Below are 26,031 nucleotides of genomic sequence, written 5' to 3'. Positions count from 1 at the left end.
TAAAAGGTTTTGCTTTTCATTTTTAACCAAATATAACATTGATGATGATAATTTATGGCAATATTTGCCGACAAGATAAAGAATGCAACCTTTAACACTAGACTGCGTACTCACGGCAGTTCTCCTTGGCCGTTTTTTGGTACGACAGGGAAAGAGAGAAAAATTAATGAATGATCGCCGATGCGTCGGTTCTCGATTGTGTTCAGGAGACGTACAGATTGATTGCGCGAAAATAGTTTCTCAAATGACCTCTTAACCCGGATTGCTTTCACGCAATCAGACTCTTCAATGAAATTACCTAAGGGAACTATTTGAATAATAAAAAGAATTGGAAATGAATCAAAAACAGTTAAATTTTGTCAAAAAAGTTGTCAGATCGGAAATTGAACACATTAATGGTCTCCCAAATACAATCGAGACACCGATTACTTTACTTGATTAGTATTTTGTGACATACCAGGTCGAAAATTTGCGTTCGTATCCCATACGACTTGTGCATCTCTTGATTGCGTGTTATTTGACCCCGCGTTTGGTGCTTGGTTCGCCTGTGTGCAAAAAATGGTCGGATTTCCTTGGCTATTATGACCAGCGGTGTCAGGAAAAGCATGCGACGAATTGTCCTGACTATGGCTGAACTGTTTGTTGGGCTGGTGAGAAAATGTCGCATTTTTCGGCTGTGAAAAATTCATTTGCTGAGAGGGAGTGAAGTGACTCGGCTGACTGTACTGTTGTGGTCTATTATAATTGTTCCATGTCTTTCGCTTGTGAGGATTTCCATTATTCGTCTTGTTGTTCTGGTACTGGTAATTACCGTTGTGATTTATCGCTGAATTACCGTATTGTTGCTGCGTGTTTCGATAAAGCGGATTGTATCTATTCTGGTGTGGATATTTGTTATATTGTTTTCCATTACGGCGGTTGAAACTGTTATGATTGCCGTAAGTCTGAGCGTTTGGTGTTCCATGTTATGTTGATACGACATTCCATTGACGCAACTTGTTATGTGCTGCTGCGGATCGGGCGGTCCATTATTATAATTATTCCGCGCGCTCGCACGCACATCCTCATAGATCATACCCAAATTGTCAAGAACAGAAAGAAAGGCTTCTAGGTCTAATTAATGTGAGTGAAGAAGTTTTTCACTTATTGACACAGGAAGTTATGACTTTAAGATCATGATTACATCTTTGGTTGAAATGGGCGTGTCCCAATACTGAATTTTACGTAGATATTTTTCAAAATAACGTCTCAAACCTCCTCCTTTGGTGTTGAAAGGTTCGGCATTGTAAACCTCCTTTCGGAGTCTTTGTTGTATACCTGAACTCCAGAATTTATTCAAAAAATTCTTTTCAAAATCTGCATAGGTGTGACATTAGTCTATTATTTCTGTACCCCAAATTGATCCTTCACCGTGTACATAGCCTAAGATGAACTGTATCCGCTGCCTGTCGTTCCATGATTCTGGAAAAGCACCTGTGAATGATTTTAGAAATACCATGTGATGTATATTTCGTTTTTCAGGTATAAAAGGCTGAAAAACTCTGTGTTTTAGCACACTCTCGTCTCGCATTAGTTCAACGAGTGTTAGTTGATCGGCATGACTACGTGACGTGGAAGTTTCGCCACGCGTATTATTTACTGTTGGTGAGAATTGTACCTGACACTAGGGATATTGACGATTATCGTGTTCTGGCGGTAGCGAATGCTCACTTTGATTCTCACCTTGCAATTCCGTAACTTGTCGTTTCAGTTGATCTATAACATTGCTTAGCTGACGTTTCCATTCCGGAAGATCGTGGCTAAATGCTCGTCTGATTTTACCTAATTCACTGGTTAAAGTGTCACCAGCAGTACAGGGAGCGGTTAAGATTTCTGCTGTAGCAGATTTAACCGTACCCTTTAGTTCAGCGTGTACCTTGCTGACAATGTACTGTTCTTTGGATTGCATCCATTCTTCAAATTCCCTATTAAGTGTATTGCCTATAGTGGTGTTGACATCTGCGATCTTTTTGTCAATATTGACATCGGATATTTGCTGAGCAAGTTCTTCAACTCGCTCGCCAACGTGGTTGACACCTTCTGTCAATTGGCTTACTCTGTTTGAAACATCACTGTAATGTTTCAAAGAGTCACTCGCAGTTGATTTACACACATCTATTTGGGCCTGCATATCTGTGAACTTGCTACCAATACTGGTCTCGGCGGATTCCACCATCGAAAGAACACTATCAATTTTTGCGTGTACGCTTGCGTTTAGCTCGCTTGCGTAAGCAGTGGTTATGGATTTAATTTTTTCCTCCATGGTGTCATTCGAATTTTTGATTTGTGCTTGGATGTCGGTAATAACAGAATTTATATTGTTCATTCGCACCTGAGTGTCCTCTATCCTTGATTCTAAACTGTTGAACCTGCTGTCACTTTGATTTGCTAACTGACTGATTTGCGTTTCAATATTGTCACTTTGGTTTGTTAACTATCCCATTCGAGTGTCAAGATTACCCATGTGAGCTTCAATGTTATCACTCTTGTTTGTAAGCTGTGCCATGTTTGCTGCAAAACTGGTTTTCATATCACCAAACAATTTTAGTATATCTGACAGCGAGCATTCACGTGACTGCGACGCGGTCTGTGGCGCCGACAGCTCACGTGTCGCTTCGTCGTCTGTTGTTCCCTCACTACGAGATTCAGGTTTGTTTACACCCGCGCGCGGTCTAAGTTGCCTTGTTTGCTCGTCAGCCATCGTAAATTTAAAGTAGTTACACTGCACGAGCTAGAAAAGATAATTTTTTTAAAATTATGATTTTCACTTGTCAGGTGCGCCAAGGATTTCGCGTCCTGATTTCTCAGATATTGCTTGCGCGTTATAAACAATTGAAACTCTGACACACGAAAATGCCAATATGGCAACGGGAGTGATAAAATAAATGAAAAACACTTATAGAGCACTGAAACTGGCACAGATAGCGGCCATTGTGATTCACTAAAATGCACAATAATGGAAATTCTTGCTAACTATTTCTAACTATTGTAAGCGAAATGACGTGATAGAGGCGGATCTGATAGCAAAAGGAAACAGAAATTTGGAAATTAAATTGCTTGAGGAAAAGGAAAAAAGCGTAGAGAGTGAATGTCACGAGTCAACTGAATGCTCGGTACGCAAAGCTTCAAACGTAATGAAAAATCGTACTCACATTAGTTGTCTTGCGCGCTACTATTTATTGTTGTTGTGGATTCTTACTGCGATTTTCTGCATATGCGTCCTTTTTTTTTATCACTGGTTTTGGCTTCCAATTTTCTCCAGATGGTAGCATGAAAATAAAAAGAACAAATTAGTGTTTTTAGCCATGTCCCTGTTCGGGTGCCACATCTAGCGTTAAAAGGTTTTGCTTTTCACATTTAACCAAATATAACATTGATGGTGATAATTTATGGCAATGTTTGCCGACAAGATAAAGAATGCAACCTTTAACACTAGACTGCGTACTCTCGGCAGTTCTCCTTGGCCGTTTTTTGGTACGACTTGGAAAGAGAGAAAAATTAATGAATGATCGACGATGCGTCGGTTCTCGATTGTGTCCAGGAGACGTACGGATTGATTGCGCGAAAATAGTTTCTCAAATGACCTCTTAACGCGGATTGCTTTCACGCAATCAGACTCTTCAATGAAATTACCTAAGGGACCTATTTGGATAATATAAAAAATAATTGGAAATGAATGCAAAACAGTGAAATTTTGTAAAAAAAAGTTTTCAGATCGGAAATTGAACACATTAATGGACTCCCAAAAACAATCGAGACACCGCGATAACGAGCGAACATGTAACAAAGTTCATTTAAACATAAACATTATTTGTGGTTAATTTAAGGAAAAGAATAAGCATAGATTTTCTGTACAGTGAAGCAACAATATATTCTCAAAGAACAAAGGCGTTAAACTATAAACATTAACAAATTTACAATGAATACTAAACTTACATTTTTATGTTCTTCTCCTACATGGAGCAGTCCAACAATCGCTGCTTTTGTATGTGTGATATTTTGTAAAAATTAAATGTCCTGGCTAGCGCGTAAGTATTTTTTATCGTCACAAGGTTTACAAAAGCGTCTCTTTTTTGTTGGTGATAACGTGGTTTTTCGCACTAAATGAAATATAACTTGTAGCGGTGCTACACAACATGTTAACATATCGGTGACCAGAAGTACAACTAACTATAAAGACTCTAGAATTTTCCTAACAAATAATAAATTGTTCTTTCTTCTGTTTCGCAGCTTCTTGCTATCAAGCGCTGCGGCAAATGATTTTAAGTATCTGCGCCCAGCGAGTCATAGTGTTTAAAAGTACCTTTTAAACGCTGGCCGCGCGTTTTGGTATAGGCGCACGTTATAAACACATTTCGTTTCTTTACCCTCGCGTTGTCATGCTTAGTATCATTACAAACTACAGCTCGATGGCTGTCCTTTTCTCATATGCAAAATGTCTTAAATCCAATAATATCACAAACGCTGTTAGGTTTTTCGCAATGATTGCGTCTGAACTTATCTCCGGCTTTAGCCAGCTTTCCTGAGCATCAGTGCTTTCTATTAGCTCTTGTAGCTCTGATACTTTCCCAACACAGCTACGACAGTTTACATCTGTTATTACGATGGTTCCTGTATCTAAGTTCTTCCTGTGTTCGGCCTGTACCCTTTTATAACTGAAGCCCTTCTTGCGTTTTCCCGATACCCTCTATCCTAAGAAAACCGCCCAGTCCACGCCTCACAGCCCCTGCTACCCGTGTAGCCGCCTGCTGCGTGTAGTGGACGCCTAACCTATTCAGCGGATTTGCCTCCTGTCGTCTGTGTCGCGTGAGCAACGTTTCGTGTAGACACCTTTCCATACTCCTGAGTAATGTGCTGAAAACTGCAACGTCGCAATTCTTACTGCAGGCTTCGTTCACCGAAGCTACGATAAAAGGGATGGAGGAGACTACGTGTCGGTTGTGAATAGCCGAAATTGTTTTGGGGAAAAAAAAACACAGTACAGTTTTTAAGATCTGTCGGCGGGACCTACCTCATGTCGCAGTAAAACGCTCGGAGTCTGCTGTTTTGCCAACGAGGTACACACGTAATGGACAATGTTGGTGGCGTTGTGTCTCCTAGCACGTTATGCTGTGAACCGGACAGCAGAGCTTTGCAGTTGAGCATAACGGTTAGGGGAGAGCCTCGCGGTTTCTGCACTGCACTGCATCATCGTTATTACGGCTATTAATACAGTGTAAGGGCTTGGATTTCACTAGAGCAGCTGTTGTCATAATATTGTTTAAACAATTGAGTTCAGCTTCGCATTTTATCTTTACCATCCGTTAACAAGACCACCCCTCCAGAGAGAACTTTCTCACAAAAAATTCAAGCGGGCGGATTTAAGACGTTTCACTGCACGATAGGCGGTTTTTTTTAATTTAAGTTCGATGTGTTGAAAATTTATAAATCCATTACTGTAGCGCAGAGGAGTAATATTTTTGTGAAAATATGCTCTTCTCTGTGTTCGAATACTGAGCGCTCTAACTTTCCCCCTCGTGATGTTTGAGAGGCAAGAGCGTGGGCGGTGCCGGGTCTTCCCCGAGCCTGACTGCTGACTGCCGCCCACGGCAGGTCTCGCCTCCCCCCTGTTCCGGCTGCCCCACAGTGCGTATCACGCTCGCACGCAATGCTGACGTACATACTCGAAAAATCTTTTCTCAAATTAAGACTGGTGATTGGCACTAAAAGACTGCTTTCGATCAAGAATTCCCCTTTCTCATCCGCACTAGATTGTATTCATATTCGCCTTTGTTTCCTTCCTTCGTTATTATTTTTGCTTCGAAGATATCAGAATTACTTCATACCGTCAACTTCGAGGTCCCCAATTTTGATCCCAACTTTCCTCCTAATGTCATTTCTATACCCTTCACCTGTTCCCTCTGTCTTTGCTTTACTCTCAGTCTAGATTCTGGATTGAATAGGCTGCTTATTTTGTTCAACAGATCCTGCGATTGTATCTCATCTTCACTCGCGAGAGCAATGACATCAGCGAACCTTATCATCGATATCGTTCCACCTTGAATTTAAATCCCACTCCTAGACTTTTCTTTGATTTCAGTCATTGTTTCTCCGCTGTATTGATTCAATATTAGGAGCGAAAGTCCGCATCCCCGTCTTGTACTCTTTGCATTCCGAGCGCTTCGTTCTTGGCTTTTCTTTTTTATTTTTTCACCTTTGATTCTTGACTTTATACCATATCACTCGTTTCCCCCCCGTAAAGATTAGACCTGTTTTCCTGAGAATTTCCAAAAATTTGTACCATTTTAGACTGCAGATTCCTTTTCCTATGTCGACAGATACTATAAGCGTGTCTCGGTTGTTTGTAAGTCTCACTTCCGTTATCGAGCGCAACGTCATAACTACCTCTCTGGCGCCTTTACCTTTCCTAAAGCCAACTGATTGTTATCGAACAGACCCTCAAATTTCTTTTCTGTTCTTCGGTACGTTATTCTTTTCAGTCATGAGGTGCTAAGCGGTGTGTAGTTTACTTCTCGTAGTTGTCCGTCCTTCCTATATTCGAGATTCTACAGACGAATTTTTCTTTCGAATGTCTAATAGTAAGAGGGTCATTCAATAGCTAAATTGGCATGGAGAAAAAGCGTTCATTTCTACAAAACAATACTTTTTCTACTTTCCAACACAATCCACTTGAACATTTATGCACTTGTTCCAATAGGCTACAAACGTTTTTATTCCAGCTGCAGAAAACTCTTTATCTTGATGTTTGAACCAATTTCGCACAAAACGTTTTCACGTCCTCGTTGTCCTGGAACCTCTTGCCACGTCATGCCTCCTTCAGTGCACCAAACAAATAGGAATCACTAGGAGCTAAATCAGTGCTGTTAGGAGGATGAAGCAGTACTTCCCAGGCCATTTCGTCGATGGTTTCACGGGTTAGTTGAGCAATATGAGGACGCGCGTTGTCATGTTGGAGAATCACATCTCTCCTCTTAGATCCACGACATCTGACTCCCATGGCTGGCTTCACCTTGTTTAAAAGGAAATCCGAGTAGTATTGGCTGTTCATTGTACGGTGCTCTTCGAGATAATCACAAATCATTTCAAAACACAGTGAAAAAGACTTTTGTTGCTGATGTTTAGTTTTGTCTGCTAACTCGAAACTTCTTCTGCAAACCTACTTGAATATCCTTTCCTAGGCAACTTGGCCAATGATTTTAGATATTTCGCAGAAATGTGTACCGCTTCTGTCTTATTTGAGTCCAACACTTCGAAACCTGTGTTGCCTGTCACGCCGCAACTGCATCCTTTATCTTTTCCGTAGTGTCCCACATGTTGCCTCCGTCGCGTCATCAGACGGATCCTCCCTCCCGGAGAGGCCTTCAGTGGGCTTGCAGTGCCCTCTGTTGTCAGTGTGAGACTTTGTTCTTGAGGTTTCCTTGTATATCTGAAGCCACTGCAGCAACGAACATGCAACTTTTACATGTCCTTAGTGTACTGGACACAAGTGACTGCATTTCAGTCGCTAGTTTGGCAAGTAAAATATTCTGACTATACGGTTGAATGTCGCGTAATATTTGCGACTCTGTCCAAAAGAATTTTAACTGTTTCTATGTTAGTTCTGCAGACTCGGTATATGTATGTTGCAACTATCTGAAAATCTGAATAGTCTGGTCCAAGTGGTTCCTGAGATTTAGAGAAAGATGCAACTGAAAATGTAAATTTTCAGAAATGGCTTGTAAAGTGTGAAATGAGTGAAACATTCGTGTCTTTTCTACGTGCGTGCGGCAAGTGCAAAACGCCAACTGTGACGCCATCATTAGCAAGTACGTCCAAACGTGACAAACGGGCTCGTTTTTCCACCCCTCTGCTGCCGGAGGACAAACACCGGCAGACAGCGACGGGAGACTGAAGGACGAGTGCGGGGCAGTCCGTGTGCCCGAGACCACTGTCTTTCAGGGGGTGGGGGGGAGGGGGTGCCGCTTCAAGCGACGCACGGGGCCGCGTCGCGGGAGTCACGCCCACGCGAGTGGGAGGCGGCCGAGCAGCCGCCCTGCAGCCCCGACGCCTCCCCACGCGACTGTCACGGCTTCGGTCCCTTAAAAAGGCCGACGATTCCCGTGGGACGAGAGCGTGCAGCAGACAGCTGAGGACAAAGTGTTCCACCAGACGGGGATCTCCAACCTGGAGAGGGGACTACACACACTGAGTGGCACACCGTTCCTGGACTGTGCGGCCTTCCAATGGAAACTTTTTGATCGCCCCCTTATAGCACTACAGACAACCCAGTTCCCGTGTCTTACTTCCCCACAAAATTCAGTGTCGATACTGATGTCCACGCAGGATGGATGACTCATTTGGGCCCTGAACTCGTCTGCGCAGTCACTTCCACAACAAGTCAACGTGTGCATGGTGCCCTAAGTGGGCTTTATAATTTCCCTGACTGCTCTAAATATGGAGCGTTGAAAGCTGTGTGAAGTGTCTGAGAAGCGGGGGTCGCGATACCTGCCCAGTGAATCTCGCCCTGGAGGGTGAAGCTGATGCCCAGGTGTGTCGTCTGACGACAGAAGATAGCCCACACTGGCCTTCTGATTCAGACAAGAAGATCGTGGCTATCACTTCTGTTGGCATCTCGTAGTATTGTTCCAACTGAACAATAATTTTGTCTGGCAGCCTACCCTTGAAGAAAAGAGTCAGTGTAAGCGCTCAAACGCAGAGACCCAGTGCAGGCATTCATACAAGCGACGTGACACTCAGAGACTTCCCAATCGGTTGCCCCACATCAACTTTGGCCACTCGGATCCCGAGAGTCACTGTGAAACATTCGTGTACCTGATAACGAGACAGATACCAGACCAGTTCCTTCTGTTTGTGTCACTCTCCTGAGAAAAACATCCGGAACGATAAAACAGTCGACTGGGCAGTCGGTTGCCAATACCAGTGAGGTGAACCACTATGAACCACCAACAGTCCTACAGTAATGCAAAAGTGAGTGCTGTACATCCAGCCCCTTCCGCTGCTTTTACCGCAACATTAGTGTTTTAGCAAGACAATGCAACACTACTCCCAAACGTCCTAACAGGCTCCACTCTTATAAATTATCCTAAAGTTCATTACCAATGGCATACAGGCCCTACACTAGTTAATACGTCCCAAAGAATTTTATGATACTGTACACCACGTGCCTGCATAACTGCGAATCATATACTTTCAACGAGACACGCACTTTCAACAGGACCACGCCCTCACTCTGTGACTGTACTGTGCAGCACTGCAAGTTGTCCCTTAGCTCACCAGGCTGTACAATACAGGAAAAAATTAGGTCAACAAGTTGTAGTGTAGCATCAACTAAAATTCTTCTCGAATGTCTTTACACAAAGCACCAGGGTGCAGCATATATACAGCTTTTTCCGCTGCTGCTCCCACAACAGGAACTAGGCGTTCAGTACCAGCAGTACGATGATTCATTGCTCATCTAAAAAGCTTCAAATCTTCTTAAGTGTTTCTAGCTTTGACGTAGAGGGCCCATAACATGTGCTATATTCAAAGGAATGTTTACCAAAAAGAGACTTTGGTATACTTGGAAGAATATTCAGTTATGGGACATACATCCCACCTGTGTAGCTAGCTACCCTCCCTACATTTGTGAAATGTGAACTTTCAATGGGACACCAGCCCTCCATTGTGGCCGAGCGGTTCGAAGCACTTCTGTCCGGAACCGTGCTGCTGCTATGGTCACAGGTTCGAATCCTGCCTCGGGCATGGATGAATGTGATGTCCTTAGGTTAGTTAGGTTTAATTAGTTCTAAGTTCTAGGCGACTGATGTCCTCAGATATTAAGTCCCATAGTGCTCAGAGCCATTTGAACACTCTGAAGCAATGGGGCACCACCCCTCACCCGATTACTCAGTTATACACCATTGGTCTTTAAGGTGTTGCTTACCTCATTTCGTTGAAACACGGTACCAGTGCTGTTGTGGTGTACTACAATGTAAAGAAACCTCTAGGGATTCTCGAACGAACACGATAATATGTAGGGTGCATTCGGCTAATTACAGTGGTGTTCCCACAAGATGAGTGCGGCCATATCTTGTGGCACGACTGGACCATACTGAATATTAAGTTCTGGGGAACTGCAATATGCAGATCGCCTTGCCAATCTGACTGGTATCTTTATATGTTTATTTGATTTGTTAACTCTCCTGTAATGGTCAATGGAATTCATTGTGGCCTGTGTGGAGTAGGAGGGGCACCTCGGCAAAGGTATTCTTTATTCTTGTTCTCGAGAAGCGTGACCTGCTGACGATATGGCCACTATACGCTCATTCTCGATAGCCAGCAGGTGGCGGCGGCAGAGGGAGGGGGGGAGGGGGGAGGCCGGCGGCTGCGGCAGACGCACCAGCCGGGCGTGACTTTCCAGGACGACAACGCCGCACTTGCTATTCTGCGCGTCGCACAGCACTGCCTGCAGCGGCGCTCGTCACGTCGCCTCGCAGGTCCAGCCGCGTAGCTCACCGTAACGTGGCAGAAGCCCCAGGGTCTGTTAACGCAGCAGAGTCCAGGGTCCAATCTCCGTGTCGTGTCGCCACACTGACGCATTAGAGGTGTCCGATTCCACAGTGGGGCAAAGTTTCGTTACTCACCACAACAGTTGCACAGCTCCATCCCACCACGTGTAGCTCAGCATCGATGGCAGAAGCGTACATTACCCACCCTGTGTTTCATGTCTGGGGGATTTATGACTTAAAATAATCATTTCGGTTCGTTGCCGGTAAACTGAAGGGCGATGGCTATAACCATCTCTACCTTCTGCTGTCCCTGCGACTCTGGAATTACGTTATGTCCCAGCAAGACTACGCACTTCGCACACTGCGATAAATAGCTCCACTACCGCTAAAATACCTCACCTCACCTCACCCTGCCATGACACACAGGGGCACATTCGCATATCGTGTTGTGCCAAACTGCCACCAAAGATGATTCGTAACAGGCAACTGAAGCATGCTGGATAATCCACCTCCTCTTTGGCCTTACCTCTCCTCACTGGATCGTGTACTTCAAGATGGAAATCGCAAATTTACTCGCGTACTCCACAACAAACCTCTACTTTCGTAGAAGTTACTAAGCGGCACTATCATGCAGGGCCGATAGTACATAACATGACTGACAGACCTGTAACGTTACGTTACCCCACGTGTGCGTTGAGGGCTGACCAAAGGTTCGGCGACACGTCATACCTCTTCTCACACTCTTCACATCACCAGGACGTGACCTTCGAGTGGGAGACTTCACATGTACACTCCATTACAAACTTTGGGTTTAATGTCCGGCGGAACGATAACCTTATATTACCTCTGAACTGTTTAGGGAGCAGGGAACTGGCAAAGAAGGTACCATTATTTTTCCGTTACTGCAGCACAAGTGTGATGTCATTCTCCAGGAAGACAACGAATCTGTGTCACTGTGCTACATGGCTCCTCCATGTCAGATGTAACTTGTAACAACAACAACTGTACATATTATAATTTTTTTTCTTTCTGAATGTCGATAAATTAATGTAAGCAATGTTTTGAATTTCTTTTTCTTTTCGTGTCATGTTAAAGAAACTGTAAGCAACTTTTGAAATGAATATTATTATTTATGTTAGATTTCAAGCAATATTGTAATCAAAGGGAAGTGTACTTAATGTTGAAACTATTGTAAAATGTGAAAATTGTAATTTATACGCTTGGTCCATACGTAGGAAAGGTATTAATATATGTTGAGTAGAAAACCTGTGGTGAATACCCTACCTGTAGGGGAGTGGGAAAAGGTGGAGGCAGGCGAGCGCGGTTCGGCACAACGGGCTCAGTATTACAGTCGGAGTTGGGCATCGGTCTGAGGAACACGTACCGGATCGAGGAGGCCATCCAGGAAAAGTGGATTCCATTGAGCCTCGGATGTGCCGATTCCGACGACTACATGGCATGGCTATACTCTTAGGCACTGAATTGGAAAGGTTGCGACGCTAAGAAGAAGGAAAGTGCCGATGCAGTGAGATCCTTAGCCGTGCTTGTATGTGTGCTGTGCTTCTCGCTCTCTCGCTCCCCGCCAACCGCCGCACCGACTTTCACAGGTCAAACATTTAATTCATCTTTAGAATTGTATCTGTGTGGACCAGTGTCGAAACTGTTTCTAACTGTTCAATAATAACGTGACTTTTACCAGAATTGCCTTAGCAATTACTTATCCTGATCACTGACCTAGACAGGGTCGTTACCGCATGTTGTGCAACCCGAGTATCCCGAACTGAAAGTTTAAAGTTAGTGTTAATGAGAATCATCAGCAGACAAATCTACACTCCTGGAAATGGAAAAAAGAACACATTGACACCGGTGTGTCAGACCCACCATACTTGCTCCGGACACTGCGAGAGGGCTGTACAAGCAATGATCACACGCACGGCACAGCGGACACACCAGGAACCGCGGTGTTGGCCGTCGAATGGCGCTAGCTGCGCAGCATTTGTGCACCGCCGCCGTCAGTTTCAGCCAGTTTGCCGTGGCATACGGAGCTCCATCGCAGTCTTTAACACTGGTAGCATGCCGCGACAGCGTGGACGTGAACCGTATGTGCAGTTGACGGACTTTGAGCGAGGGCGTATAGTGGGCATGCGGGAGGCCGGGTGGACGTACCGCCGAATTGCTCAACACGCGGGGCGTGAGGTCTCCACAGTACATTGATGTTGTCGCCAGTGGTCGGCGGAAGGTGCACGCGCCCGTCGACCTGGGACCGGACTGCAGCGACGCACGGATGCACGCCAAGACCGTAGGATCCTACGCAGTGCCGTAGGGGACCGCACCGCCACTTGCCAGCAAATTAGGGACACTGTTGCTCCTGGGATATCGGCGAGGACCATTCGCAACCGTCTCCATGAAGCTGGGCTACGGTCCCGCACACCGTTAGGCCGTCTTCCGCTCACGCCCCAACATCGTGCAGCCCGCCTCCAGTGGTGTCGCGACAGGCGTGAATGGAGGGACGAACGGAGACGTGTCGTCTTCAGCGATGAGAGTCGCTTCTGCCTTGGTGCCAATGATGGTCGTATGCGTGTTTGGCGCCGTGCAGGTGAGCGCCACAATCAGGACTGCATACGACCGAGGCGCACAGGGCCAACACCCGGCATCATGGTGTGGGGAGCGATCTCCTACACTGGCCGTACACCACTGGTGATCGTCGAGGGGACACTGAATAGTGCACGGTACATCCAAACTGTCATCGATCCCATTGTTCTACCATTCCTACACCGGCAAGGGAACTTGCTGTTCCAACAGGACAATGCACGTCCGCATGTATCCCGTGCCACCCAACGTGCTCTAGAAGGTGTAAGTCAACTACCCTGGCCAGCAAGATCTCCGGATCTGTCCCCCATTGAGCATGTTTGGGACTGGATGAAGCGTCGTCTCACGCGGTCTGCACGTCCAGCACGAACGCTGGTCCAACTGAGGCGCCCGGCGGAAATGGCATGGCAAGCCGTTCCACAGGACTACATCCAGCATCTCTACGATCGTCTCCATGGGAGAATAGCAGCCTGCATTGCTGCGAAAGGTGGATATACACTGTACTAGTGCCGACATTGTGCATGCTCTGTTGCCTGTGTCTATGTGCCTGTGGTTCTGTCAGTGTGATCATGTGATGTATCTGACCCCAGGAATGTGTCAATAAAGTTTCCCCTACCTGGGACAATGAATTCATGGTGTTCTTATTTCAATTTCCAGGAGTGTATGTTATAATGAAGTTTAAAGTTCTGTGTGTTAATGCAAATGTTAGTAAAGAACAAAAGTATGACTAAATTGGAAGATAATTTTAGAATTGAGTTAGTGATGAAACTTAATTAATTTGAAACAGAAAGAATGATAGTTAAATAATTCAGAAGTAAGACAAAAGAGTAGTAATCCATAGATTGACAATTCTGAGTGTTAATTTACCTTCAGTACTTAATAGTTTCAGTACAACGACCATAACAGTTTCAGCCCCCCCCCCCTTTTCTCTTGTCTGTTCTTTCAAATCCTGAAGTATACTGATCAGATTTGACCAACAAAGTTAAGTTCTATATTAAACCTAAGTGTATTAGCGTTTTTCCATTCTTAATAGTGACATTGTATGTGTGCTTTCAAAATTGCTAATTCTAGGGTAATCTATGCCCGATTTCAGTCTGATCAATATACAAAATGCAGTTCGTAGTAATCATTGCAGTGTGGTGTTGTGTATTTATAGCTCGTCCAAATTAGTACAAAAGGAGAAAACTTTAGTTCAGTGGATTTTTCCGGTTCCAAACTTTGCCATATAACGCAATATTACTACGTGTTGTTATGCTTGTACATGCACCCGCATGTACAAGGAAAAACTCACTCAATGCCTAATTAGGCTGGCGACCGTATTATTAATCATTGGTAGTATCTACTGTGTGTACTTCTTGTCCATGCGAACGCGTAATTGTGCTTTACATTTGCTTGACGCATCACTGTAGTTACTGACTGGGTATAAGTCCGATCTTGCTTCCATTCAGGTACACGCGGTCAACTTATGTACTAAAATACTTGTTTATAAGGTGAAGCCCGTGAACTTACTACAGTACAGGCTTTAAAAAGCTAACGTACAACCGAGCGGGGACGTTATAAGTGTCTATTGGGGCACGCTGCGTAGCTGCGGGCGGTAGCGTTACAAACTCAGGTCACTTCAGACAGTGAGATAAAGAACCAAGTTTGACTATCACGTTGTCGGGAAGCGTTATCTAAAATAAACAGGGTCGTTTGCTCGAGGAAGACGGAATCGGCAGGATAGGCGCAACCTGGTGTGCTGCCGCTCTTTAGACTTCACTGGGATGTCATCTCCCAGCAACACATTCCTTACTCACTCACTTTCTGAATTACAGAGCTCCACCCACCCAGCTATTACTTCTTTCCACTCTTAGTGAACACTGGACCTATTTTTAAGTTTCCATTGTGGACAATTACAAGCTATGATAATTCATCTCTTTCATTCAGCTCACACAAGGTTTGCTAGTTTCATTCAGGCCAGACTCCAACTATGCCTTAAACATCCTTCAGCCGTCATCTTCCAGCAGCACAAGTCCCTCATTCACTTTCTACGCAGGGACACACTTCAACATGGGAGTAACATATGGGATACAATGTGAGTTCCAAGTCTTAACAAGAAATATCTCTCGTCTTTTATGAGGAGTCGTTGAACTCCGCAAGACGTATCAAGTGTGTTATGCTACAATTCCTACATAAGTAGGACGTTATTTTCCAGCAGAAGAATGCATCTTTATGACATTCACCGTTAAACGCGACGAAGCACTCATATACTTCTCAACTCGATGGACAGTGACTGACGACACCAGCATTAAGCTTGTAACACAGCACAATAGAAAATATAATCACATCTGACAGATTCAAGGAACAGTAAAGTAAATAGAATGCATCTGAACCGTGAATTTGCTTTCAAAACTTTTTTTAAGTATTTGCTTTATTTACTAGTGATTCATCAAGAACATTAACACATTTAATCACACTATGTGAGCGTGGACGTAGTTGCCAGTGGGTAACTGATGAAAACAAATGAAATTTCTTTCAACAAATGGAATTTTTATTCCTGTAGGCTTTTTTAGAAACAGATTTAAAATTATAATGAGAAAGCACCCTCTAAATATCAAGTTACAATTTATTCAGAGGCAGAAATAACAAATTTTTGACTGTATGAACTTTCGGGCTGAGAACCTTGCTGCTCCATTTCGACAGGGCCGTAGTAACGACCGCTCACAACAACCTCTGAAAGACTACACTGGTGCAAATCTGCAACACACCAGATTACTTTAAACTAAAAATTTTAACAACTCACAGAAGCACTTAAACTATGCACCCCGTAGGACGGATGGAAATGGTACAAAACACTCACATTAAAAGATTATCTTGCCACCGAAGGTAGAACTTGATTAAAAAAAAGAATCGTACGGTGGAAGGGTGGCAACTTTATATACTAAAATGACCATTTCAATAAAAACACATGAAATGCAGTCTTACACTAAAAGCATATTTCAGGAATTCGGCCGTTACACTTCAAGCAATATATTCATTAATACACAGAATCCGACAAACATGACAGAGACAACTATTAACGTACGGCAGACAGACAGAGAGACAGACACTAACTGCCTAACAAATGCGGACGGGAGACAGACGAGCAAGCTGGGGACGACAGACTAACCAAGAAAACAAGTAGAATTTAACAAGTAAATGAAACAACACATCACGAATCACTTAACTTGTAATAAATTGCGATGTCTGGCGAAGACTTGGCGCAGCACCCCCAAAACGCTTTCCCGAACCGTCCGCTGCCAGCCGCTTCAACGGACGCAGGAAGGCGCGCCGATCTCCCGTCTCACGGCGTCGCAGCTCGCACCGGCCAGACCGATGCCGTGGTTTGACTCCTGCTGCTCTCGTGTCGGCCGCGAAGCCACTACCCCTCGCTATACGGCGCGGCCCACTGGACTCACGTGGCGAGCTCTCACGCGCCGACGCTCAAGACAGACAAGTCATCTCGTGTCTCAGTGCGCGACCGACCAACTCATCGATCCGACTGCCAACGACCATTGCCTGAGCAAAGTCGAGCAGACTGGAGGCCTTACACATGCTAGCACTCCGGACGACAGACAGACACTGGCTGCCCCATACTGACCCAGCTGACCAACTGACCGACTGGTGAGCTCATAGCGCCCCTTACATGCACGTGAACAGGCAACCTCTCCCCTTTACCACCAGAGGGAGACACCAAAGCTGCGACTGCCACAGCGGCGCCACCGCCAGAAACGGAGGGCGACTGCTTCACACTACGCGCTGCGGCACGCTCTTCAAAACAGCAATTTTTATCACAGCTCAGAATCCACTCCTTTTGAGGCCATCAACACTGCGTGTTTAGTGATGAACCCCCCTTAATTCAGTGACTGGGTTATACAGTGCTACACTCCTACATACGTCCCAGTCCTTCCACCAGTGACATGCGTTACCATCGTTGGATACCATGTTGTGGTGAACTGGAACCAATGGAAACATCTAGTGTTTTACGAGGCAACAAGGAAGTGTGGAGAAAAACTGTATTTTCTGTAGCGCTTCTTGCAAGAACAATGGAACATGATCTTCCAACACAACAATGCACCTTAACGCATTACTGAGTCTCACAGCCTCGTAGTCCCACATCTGACCTTGCAGTGGTACCACTTCGCGTGGATCTGTAACCTAAGGTGACCTCAAGTGTTTTTATAATAAATATGTAGATTATTGCCATCCCTATCTGCACCATTTATTACAAAAGCAGCGGGATATGATCTTCCAGCAGGATCACACCTAGTCGATCAGACAGCTCCACAATTGCAGAAATTGCTCAGCTCATCTGGCAGTGATGCACAGTGACGACCAACTGTTGTGGCGTAAAGTCAGCGCCCGCACACGACAGAGGAGAGAAGGCTGTGAGAGGAGGTCAGGTGACCGGCCTCCCTCCAGGACGACAAGGCGGCAGCGGCGGCCCCCACGTGGACACGACGTGAGCGCCGAGCCCCACTGGTGGCGGACACCTTCGACGGCAGCTTCAACGTCAGCCACACTATGCAGCATAGACTTGTTTGTCTACTCTGGGTAACACTGATTACCTTGTATGTCACCCTTTGCTTGCGACTTATCTGTGTAATTGCACTTCTGGATGGTCATGTGTAAACCACTACAAGAATTCTCAAATCAGTGTCAACTATTATTACTTGTCTTGTTGTAATAAAACTCATTAACGAGTTGTTTGATTGTTCGTCTAGCGAAGCGAGTATGCAGGATTCCTAGAAGCAACACTTATGTATAATGTCACGGAATAATGTACACTAGGTAACTTTTAATGTCTGTTGTGGGAACATCGAAATGTGAAGAGTACAGCTAGCTCTTTCTACACTGTTTCTTGAAAAACGACGGAACGTGATCAACCAGTGCGACAACACGACTTAAGTGAGAACTGGACCAGACGGCATCACAGCACTGGACGTCATGTCAGCCATCTGGCAGTGACGTACGAGCCACCTTTTGCCTTTACGTTGTAGGGAACTGTGACCTGAAGTACACCCCACTGTTTTTCGACAAAACACTGAAAAATGGAGAGAAAAAAAGCCGCCCTCTGTGTGCAGTATTGCTTCCGATGTGATTGAGATATGATTTTGCAGCGGTAGGAGGCCCACTGATCTGCTAGTGGAGACTGTTGCACAATCCCATATGCTGTGAAGCTGGTGTGGCAGTAATGTACAGTACATTGTCTGGCTGTCGTGTTGTGAGACACCATAAACTAAAGTAAACTTTATAGTGACCATGAATGACTGTGCAAAGCAGGCCATATGTGATATGCTTTTTATGTTATCTGTGGGACTTGATCTTGCAACATGAAAATGATTAATGAGTAAAGAGGCAATCATACAGCACCACAATCCCAGACACTCTTCACTTCACCTGTCAGTGATGTACAGTACCAAGTTTGGACATGTTGGGGGAAAAAAAAAACTCTAGGGTCAGATGAGAAAATACAGAAGTGAGGAGAATTGTTATGGCTCATTCTGCAGTGTTTCTTCCAAAATTAATAGTATCTGAACCTTTCAGCAGGGCCATGCTCGTTTATTCACGACTGGATTACACAGTTCCACAATGCGAATCATTCTTCAGCTCATCTGGTATTAATGTACAGCACCAACTTCAGGTATGATATTGTGTTGAACTCTACTGTAATTTGACCCATAGTGTTTGTTGAGGGAACACAGAAATGTGGAGATTGCGAAAAAAAACCTGCAGAAAGAGCAGGCTGTAAAGTCAGTGAAACATGATCTTCCAAGGGGTCATCTCCTTTTTACTCTTTAATGTGCCACACAGTTCCAAAAACACTCACATTCATCAGATAACTGGAAATGAGGCGCTGTTTCAACTTTCTGTGTCGTATAGCGCTGAACTTTAGCCTAAGCTGTCCATTAGTCTTCGTTGAAGGGGCTCACAAGTGTTGAGGATACGGTTGACTGTTTCTGCAACATTTCTAGGAAATTCATTAGAACACTACTTTGCAGCAGCACAAAACACCTTTACTGTTTGCTCGTTTCTGGGTCGGGTAGTACTGCAGTCTCGAAACTTCTTCAGCTATTGTGGCAATGAAACACTGTATCAACTATGGTTATCGCGTTGTGCAGAACTGTAACCCAAAGTACGAGCAACTGCTCGTGTTTGCGGAGGCAATACAAAGGCGTGGAGAATGCACGCATCCCTTACTGCAGCGCTTATTACAAATTTAACACGACATGATCCCTTTAGCAATTCAGGGTCTGACATCTCTGCAATCACAGGAGTTTTTCAGCGACTCTGGCATTGATAAACAGTACCATTTTTGTGCATCGTGTTGTTGGGGAGCGCTGCTGTTTGTTGAAGCAACAAAGAAGTGTGCAGATACAGTATGCACTTTCTGCTGTGTTTCTTACGAGAAACCGTGGGACACGACCTTCCAACATGACAACACACCTTTTGTTATTATTGGGTCACACAGACAAACATTATGTGACATACATCAGCTAAGGAGCCACTGATGAGCCTATACGCTTTGGGTACTGTACTATACACAGTATTAAACGAAAATAACCTCGAGTATTTGTTGAGGGAAAACAAAAGTGTAAACGACGCATATGGACCATTCTGCAACACTGGGATACTATCTTCGAGCAGGCGACAATCCTTTGCTCAACACCCGATAACAGAGCTCCACAATCCCACACATTCTGGTGTACTCATATAATGGTTCTCATATAATGTGCTAACTTTTGAAAAGGTAACCTATCGTAACCTGCAGCACTTCTTGCACAAACAAAGACTTGTGGAGAATACAGCTGGCATTTTCCACAGCGTCTCGTACAAAATGACGGCACGGTATCTTCGGGGTGGACAGCGACACATTGCTCATAACCGTGTCACTAACCTCCACGACGCAACGTTTCTTTAGGTCCTCTGGTTGTGATATGCAGTAACTACTTTGGGTATCATGTTGTGCTGAACTATAAGCTACAGGAACTCCACGAACGAGCACAAAACTGTGAATAATGCAGCTGTCTCTTTCTGCAATTTTTCTTGAAAAATCAATGGCAAGCCATCTTCCAACAGGAAAACGCCTCTTTATTCATTACTGGCTCACACCCATCTACACAAACCAGACATTCCCTGGATAACTGGTAGCGATGTACATTACGAGCTTTCGTATCATGCTGTGATGAACTGTAACTGAAAGTAACCATTGGTAATTGTTGAGAGGTTATGTAAGTGTGGAGAATATACCTGGCCATTTCTTCAGCGTTTGTTGCTTTATCAGTCAGCGTGATCTTCCAGCAATACCAGAGAACTTTACTGCCAAACGCCCCTCAGCTAATCTGGCAACGATTCACAGCACCAACTTTGTGCGGAACTGTAACCCAGACTAACTGATAGTACTTGTCAGTAGATTATCATATTCCTTCGCATACTGAATTACCAATTAACTCTACTAACACCAACCAATTTTCCGTAACTCGCATTGCGCATGGGTGGGCGGGGGAGAGGGATTTAAATATTATAATACGCTATCTCGATCTGTTCACCTTCTACTTGTGACATAAAGCATGTATATTTCCGATTCTGATTAGGACATCCTTACCATTGACTTGCCCAAAGTAGATCACTCTGTGCCATACCACCTTATTCTACAGTGTCCTACCCATTTCATACTACTGACATTACGCCACATCTGTCAGTACAGAAATCCTTATATTCCTTCCATTTCCTCTCACTGAGCCCACTACATCTGAGCTGAGGCTTTGTTATTCTTTCTCCAGGTTTTCTAGCATCTCTTCCATGTCGAAACTGCCGATATTCCACACTCGAACTCTTACACTACTCCTACCGTTTCTTTGGTTAATCGATGTCTTTCTCATGGTTACCGTCCTCTTGGCAGACCCAGCAAGAGATTGAAATGTGGAAGTAATATGGAAACTTTGCCAACAGAGACTTCATCACGATACGTTTTCGATTATTTACTCTTTACTTGGAGGCCTCGTACCTCTCTTTGCCCACCTCCTGCGCCACGCCACCTGCAGCTCAGAGGCCCCCACTGCCCTGGATCGCCTGCGCCGTGCTGCCCCCTGCCACGCCTGCTGCCCGCCACTTCCTCGCCGGCCCGAGTCTCCCCCGCCCTGGCAGCGGCCGCGCCTTGGCTCCACGCCGTGGCCCCGGACTGCGCCGCCTGCAGAGCTGTGGGCCGCATTTCTGCACCACTCGTCACCGTCAAACAAGTAGGCAAGACATAAGACCGACCAGTGCGATGACTGACACTTCTTAACTTCCTGGTCTCAGCCCTGACGTGTTATCGTTCGATACCTGAGATCCAAAATTAAACATCCTAGTACACGACGCCGAGCTGGTCCCACCAAATGCAGAGCATGATCTTGGAGCCGTGAATACTCGGTTTGGCCGTCGACGTGCAATCGAGGGCGGGATAACCCTAATAGAAAAAATATCATGGTGATGTCGTAATGAACCCATATTTCGTCCCCGGTCACAATGCGATGCAGATATCCCATCTGCTTTTGCCTCTGAACTGTTCACAAACACACAAAAGCCGTTGAACGTCTCTTGCTTTCTGCTCACACGGGACCCAAGTTCCTTCTTTCTGAATCGTGCCCATAGCCTCGAGACGTTTTGAAATGCCTTGGCGTGTCACTCGCACTAATCGTGCTAACTCTTCTTCAGTCTGACGAGAGTCTTCACTCGGCAATGTCTCCAATTCTGTATCTTCGAAAACTTTCTCTCTTCCACCTCTATGCCGGTCTACGACGTTAAAATCACCGTTCTTGAAGCGTTGAAACCACTCACGACACCTTCTTACACTAATGGCGTCTTCGACATACGTTCTTGAGAGCATTCGATGAGACTCAGACGCTGTTTTCTTCGTACTGAAACAAAACAGAAACACATCCCGCAAATGACGAGAATTAGGCTCGTAAACTGACATTTTCAATTAAGTACAACTTTATGATTCAGACACAAATCGACTAATGTTTGAATCAGGTTAGCCGGCCGGAGTGCCCCAGCGGTTCTACGCGATTCAGTCTGGAGATTTTCTCTGCCTCCTGATGGCTGGGTGTTGTGTGATGTCCTTAGGTTAGTTAGGTTTAAGTAGTTCTAAGTTCTAGGGGACTGATGACCTTAGATGTTAAGTCCCATAGTGCTCAGAGCCATTTGAACCATTTGTTTCAGTCTGGAACCGCGCGACCGCTATGGTCGAAGGTTCAAATCCTGGCTCGGGCATGGATGTGTATGTTTCCTTAGGTTAGTTAGGTTTAAGTAGTTCTAAGTTCTAAGTTCTATGCTCAGAGCCATTTGAACCATTTGAATGAGGTTATGTTGACCGAGGTCCCAGCTAACTGCCTGACGTCTGCGATCTCTTTCTTTCGACCGCTGCTTACCGTTGTCGCCAGCTACCGGCAAGCGGCGGAAGCAGAGATGCACACCTTGTATACCGAAATGCTTCCCCTCAACACCGTTAGGACGCACCCCTCACCGTATGAGTCATTCCACCTTGTTACATTTCTTCATTTTCAGGGTTTCGCAAGTCAATTCTTATGGCCCCTCTGCTTCAGAAACATTTGAAGGTGACACGTTGAAATTTATTTGACAATCACAGCTCTGCGGTCCCTTGGCCTTCTGGAAAATTCAAGCTTCTAAGTCTAAATACACAGCCATTGCAGTCACACGTTTCGACAGTCGCAAGCTGAATCCAGACCAACGGCCTCGCCGCTGTGGTAACACCGGTCCCCGTCAGATCACCGAAGTTAAGCGCTGTCGGGCTGGGCTAGCACTCGGATGGGTGACCATCCAGTCTGCCGAGCGCTGTTGGCAAGCGGGGTGCGCTCAGCCCTTGTGATGCAAACTGAGGCGCTACTAGACTGAGAAGTAGCGGCTCCGGTCGCATAAACTGACCTACGGCCGGGAGAACGGTGATCTGACCACGTGCCAGTCCATATCCGCATCCAGTGACGCCTGTGGTCTGAGGATGACATGGCGGCCGGTCGGTACCATTGGAACCTGCAAGGCGTGCTGGACGGAGAGTGTGCGGAGACTCAGTCCAGACCTGTTGCATACTGCCCGGCGGAATAGAATTATGTAATTTGATGACAAGTAAGCTTTCACAGTACCAGTAAGGGAAAAAGTACGAAAACGGTTAATTTATGATTATATCGCATAAAAAATATTTCTTTGCCGTGCATTGTCAGTATCTCTATCTTTTCGTCTGTTAATACCCCTTTTTCTTAGCAGCAGTTTGTACTTTAGTTCTCGTAGTTATCCGTCCTTCCTATATTCGAGATTCTGCAGACGACTTTTTCTTTCGACTGTCTGATAGTAAGAGGGTCATTCAGTAACTAAATGGGTCTGGAGAAAAAAGCTTTCATTTCTACAAAACAATACTTTTCCTACTTTTCAACATAATCCCGTTGAACATTTATGCACTTGTTCCAATGAGCTAGAAGCCTTTTTATTCCGGCTACAAACAACTCTTTATCTTGATGTTTGAACCAATTTCGCACAAACCTTTTCACGTCCTCGTTGTCCTGGAACCTCTTCCCACGTAATGCCTCCTTCTGTGCACGAAACAAATAGAAACCACTAGGCGCTAAATGAGGACTGTAATAGGGATGAAGCAGTACTTCCCAGCCCATTTTGTCGATGGTTTCACTTTTTAGTTGAGCTCTCGTTGTAGTCGATACATCAGCATATTACTCGTAGCGACGCTTTCCATCCAAATCACTTTTAGAGGAATGCAAATAAAATCCATTTGCCTACACACGTGGTAATTCAGATCCCAGTATTAATGCCACCGCGTTTTAGAAGTGCGAGCATTCCCCCTTCGGCTAGTAAAAGTTTTCTGGCTGTGGCGAGTCTAATGGAGAATTCGAACATTGTAGAATACGTTTGGCAGATATGTAGCCGTTTATTTCCTGGGATGGTGCAGAATTATCCTACTAAATTTATTCGCTAATTACAGTATCTTGTTATTTCGATAAACATCTCGAATGAGTGTCACATAAGCGGTGACATAAAGGTAGAAAATTCTTGTTTTTGAGTCCAGAAAGCTCTATGCAAGAGAAAGTGCAGATCATTTTGAAATTTTCATTGCGAAATTGCCGGCTTAATCATATCTGGGCTAATAATAGAAGGCTGTTTGCCTGGGTTGTCTGGTACTGTAGTGAAAGGTGTTTGCTACTGCAAGGGAGATCTGGTTTGTTTTCGGTTCTAATCTCGATGGAGGCAGATAGACTATCAGCAAAGCAATATTAAAAAATTCTCGCGCCCCAATTCGTTTTATTGTCACCTTTATTCTGTACCGGCGGCCTGTGGATGTAAATATGAGGATCTTGTAGAATTTCATACTTGTTACTGCTTACTTTTTCCGCTTTTGTCAATAATTGAATTGACTTACTTGTCTCACCGAATGATTTTTAACTGAATTACGTTATGAATCTTCACGCATTCCCAAATTTGCACACTTTCTGTTTATGTCAGCAACGGTAATGCAGTACGGCTGGTCTGAACGTTGGCACAGGCCGTTTCGTGGTCGAATGCGCGTAATATTTTGCTAAATCGTAACGATCTGGGGTACTTTGTCTTACTGAAACAGTTATTTTGTCTCGATAAGCTGAAATTAGTTTTTCTTAGTACAGTTCATACTAATTAAAATTTCTTCTTTCATTTATATTTTATATTTACGTGTTGTGTTTAACACAATAATCATCTTACACATGATGAAAACAGTCTGACAAAGTTCGAATAGTTTGTCAATTTCACGCCTGTGCATAGTATGTTGGTAGCACTTTGTCGCCTTGCGTGTTATGCTGCGTAGCAGACTTTGGAGCTGTGCAGATCAGCATAAGGAAAAGGGGACGGGTCTCGCTAGTTTTGTCCACGACTGTACATTACCAGCTTTCGTGTCATGCTGTGAAGAAATGCAACTGAAAGTAGCTGTTGGTAATTTTTGGGAGGTGATGTAGGTGTAGAGAATATACCTGGCCATTTCTTGATCGTTTCTTGCATTATTAATGGGGCAAGATCTTCCAGCAATACAATGCACCTTTGCTGCAAAACTTTCTTGAGCTAATCTGGCAGTTGCCATTTTGTGGGGACTGTAACCTAAAGTAAATGATAGTGCTTGTCACTCTCTCCAACATGGCGAGCGTCGCATTCCGGGTATTACGTCTTATACACCATACGACTCACACATATCAGCAGTTTTCTGCGATATATTTTTCCGAGCCACAGAATCGTACACAGATTGATTTCATGGCGTAACTGTCAATTCCCTCTCCCTTTTTCTGCTATGTCAGTCACGTGCAGTGTGCTGACCTGCTTGAAACCGCTCCCTTCCTCTGCCCTCTCTCTAACCTTCCTGTGCTCACCGTTCGCGGCTGTACTCTCATCCCTTCACAAAAGGGACTGAAAAATGGCCTTCTTTTGGCGGGACTCTGTAGCCATCACTACTTTCACTTCAGCTCTCGGTTTCCTCCAGACTCTGAAGCCGCGGCGACCGTCTTGCCCTCCAGTGTTTGGATCAGTAAAGCCCGAGTGTGGTGTAACAAGGATCTTGTCAATAGAGTTTAGATAATTTATTTTGCTCCTGCAACAATTTTACTAATCATTATTGTTTATAGTAAACAGATTGTTATATTTTACCTTCATATGATATTCGTGTATTCGTCCTCTACGATGTGAAGTGGAAAAGTGGGACTCTTGTGGAATCAGTTGAAACTGACACCTTCGTTATTTTCATAATAAAAAAGTCCATCTCATCTTTAATCATTTTCCTCTTATCTGGACTTAATGAGAGAGACATAATAGTGTGGCTTTCGTGAACGAATGTTGTAAACCGTACTTTAAAACACAGTGTTTAGAGATTAAG

At 44.7% G+C, this 26,031-nt stretch overlaps 1 protein-coding gene across 1 annotated transcript in view; it reads right to left on the bottom strand.

Annotated features, from left to right (window-relative positions):
- Window positions 1-23,797, bottom strand: part of LOC126108351 (spidroin-2-like) — a 101,890-nt gene extending 78,093 nt beyond the window's left edge. Inside the window, exons 1-2 of the mRNA XM_049913565.1 lie at window positions 23,670-23,797; window positions 21,142-21,332 (exon numbers count right to left, since the gene is read on the bottom strand). Coding sequence (XP_049769522.1) covers window positions 21,142-21,332; window positions 23,670-23,797 — 319 coding nt within the window. The remainder of the gene's footprint in view (window positions 1-21,141; window positions 21,333-23,669) is intronic.
- Window positions 23,798-26,031: the final 2,234 nt, after the last annotated feature.

This window comes from Schistocerca cancellata, chromosome 11 (genome assembly GCF_023864275.1).
Source record: "Schistocerca cancellata isolate TAMUIC-IGC-003103 chromosome 11, iqSchCanc2.1, whole genome shotgun sequence".
Classification (NCBI taxonomy): Eukaryota; Metazoa; Arthropoda; class Insecta; order Orthoptera; family Acrididae; genus Schistocerca; species Schistocerca cancellata.
The sequence above is the reverse complement of the archived record's forward strand: the minus strand, read 5'-3'. Positions and strand labels throughout refer to the sequence as shown.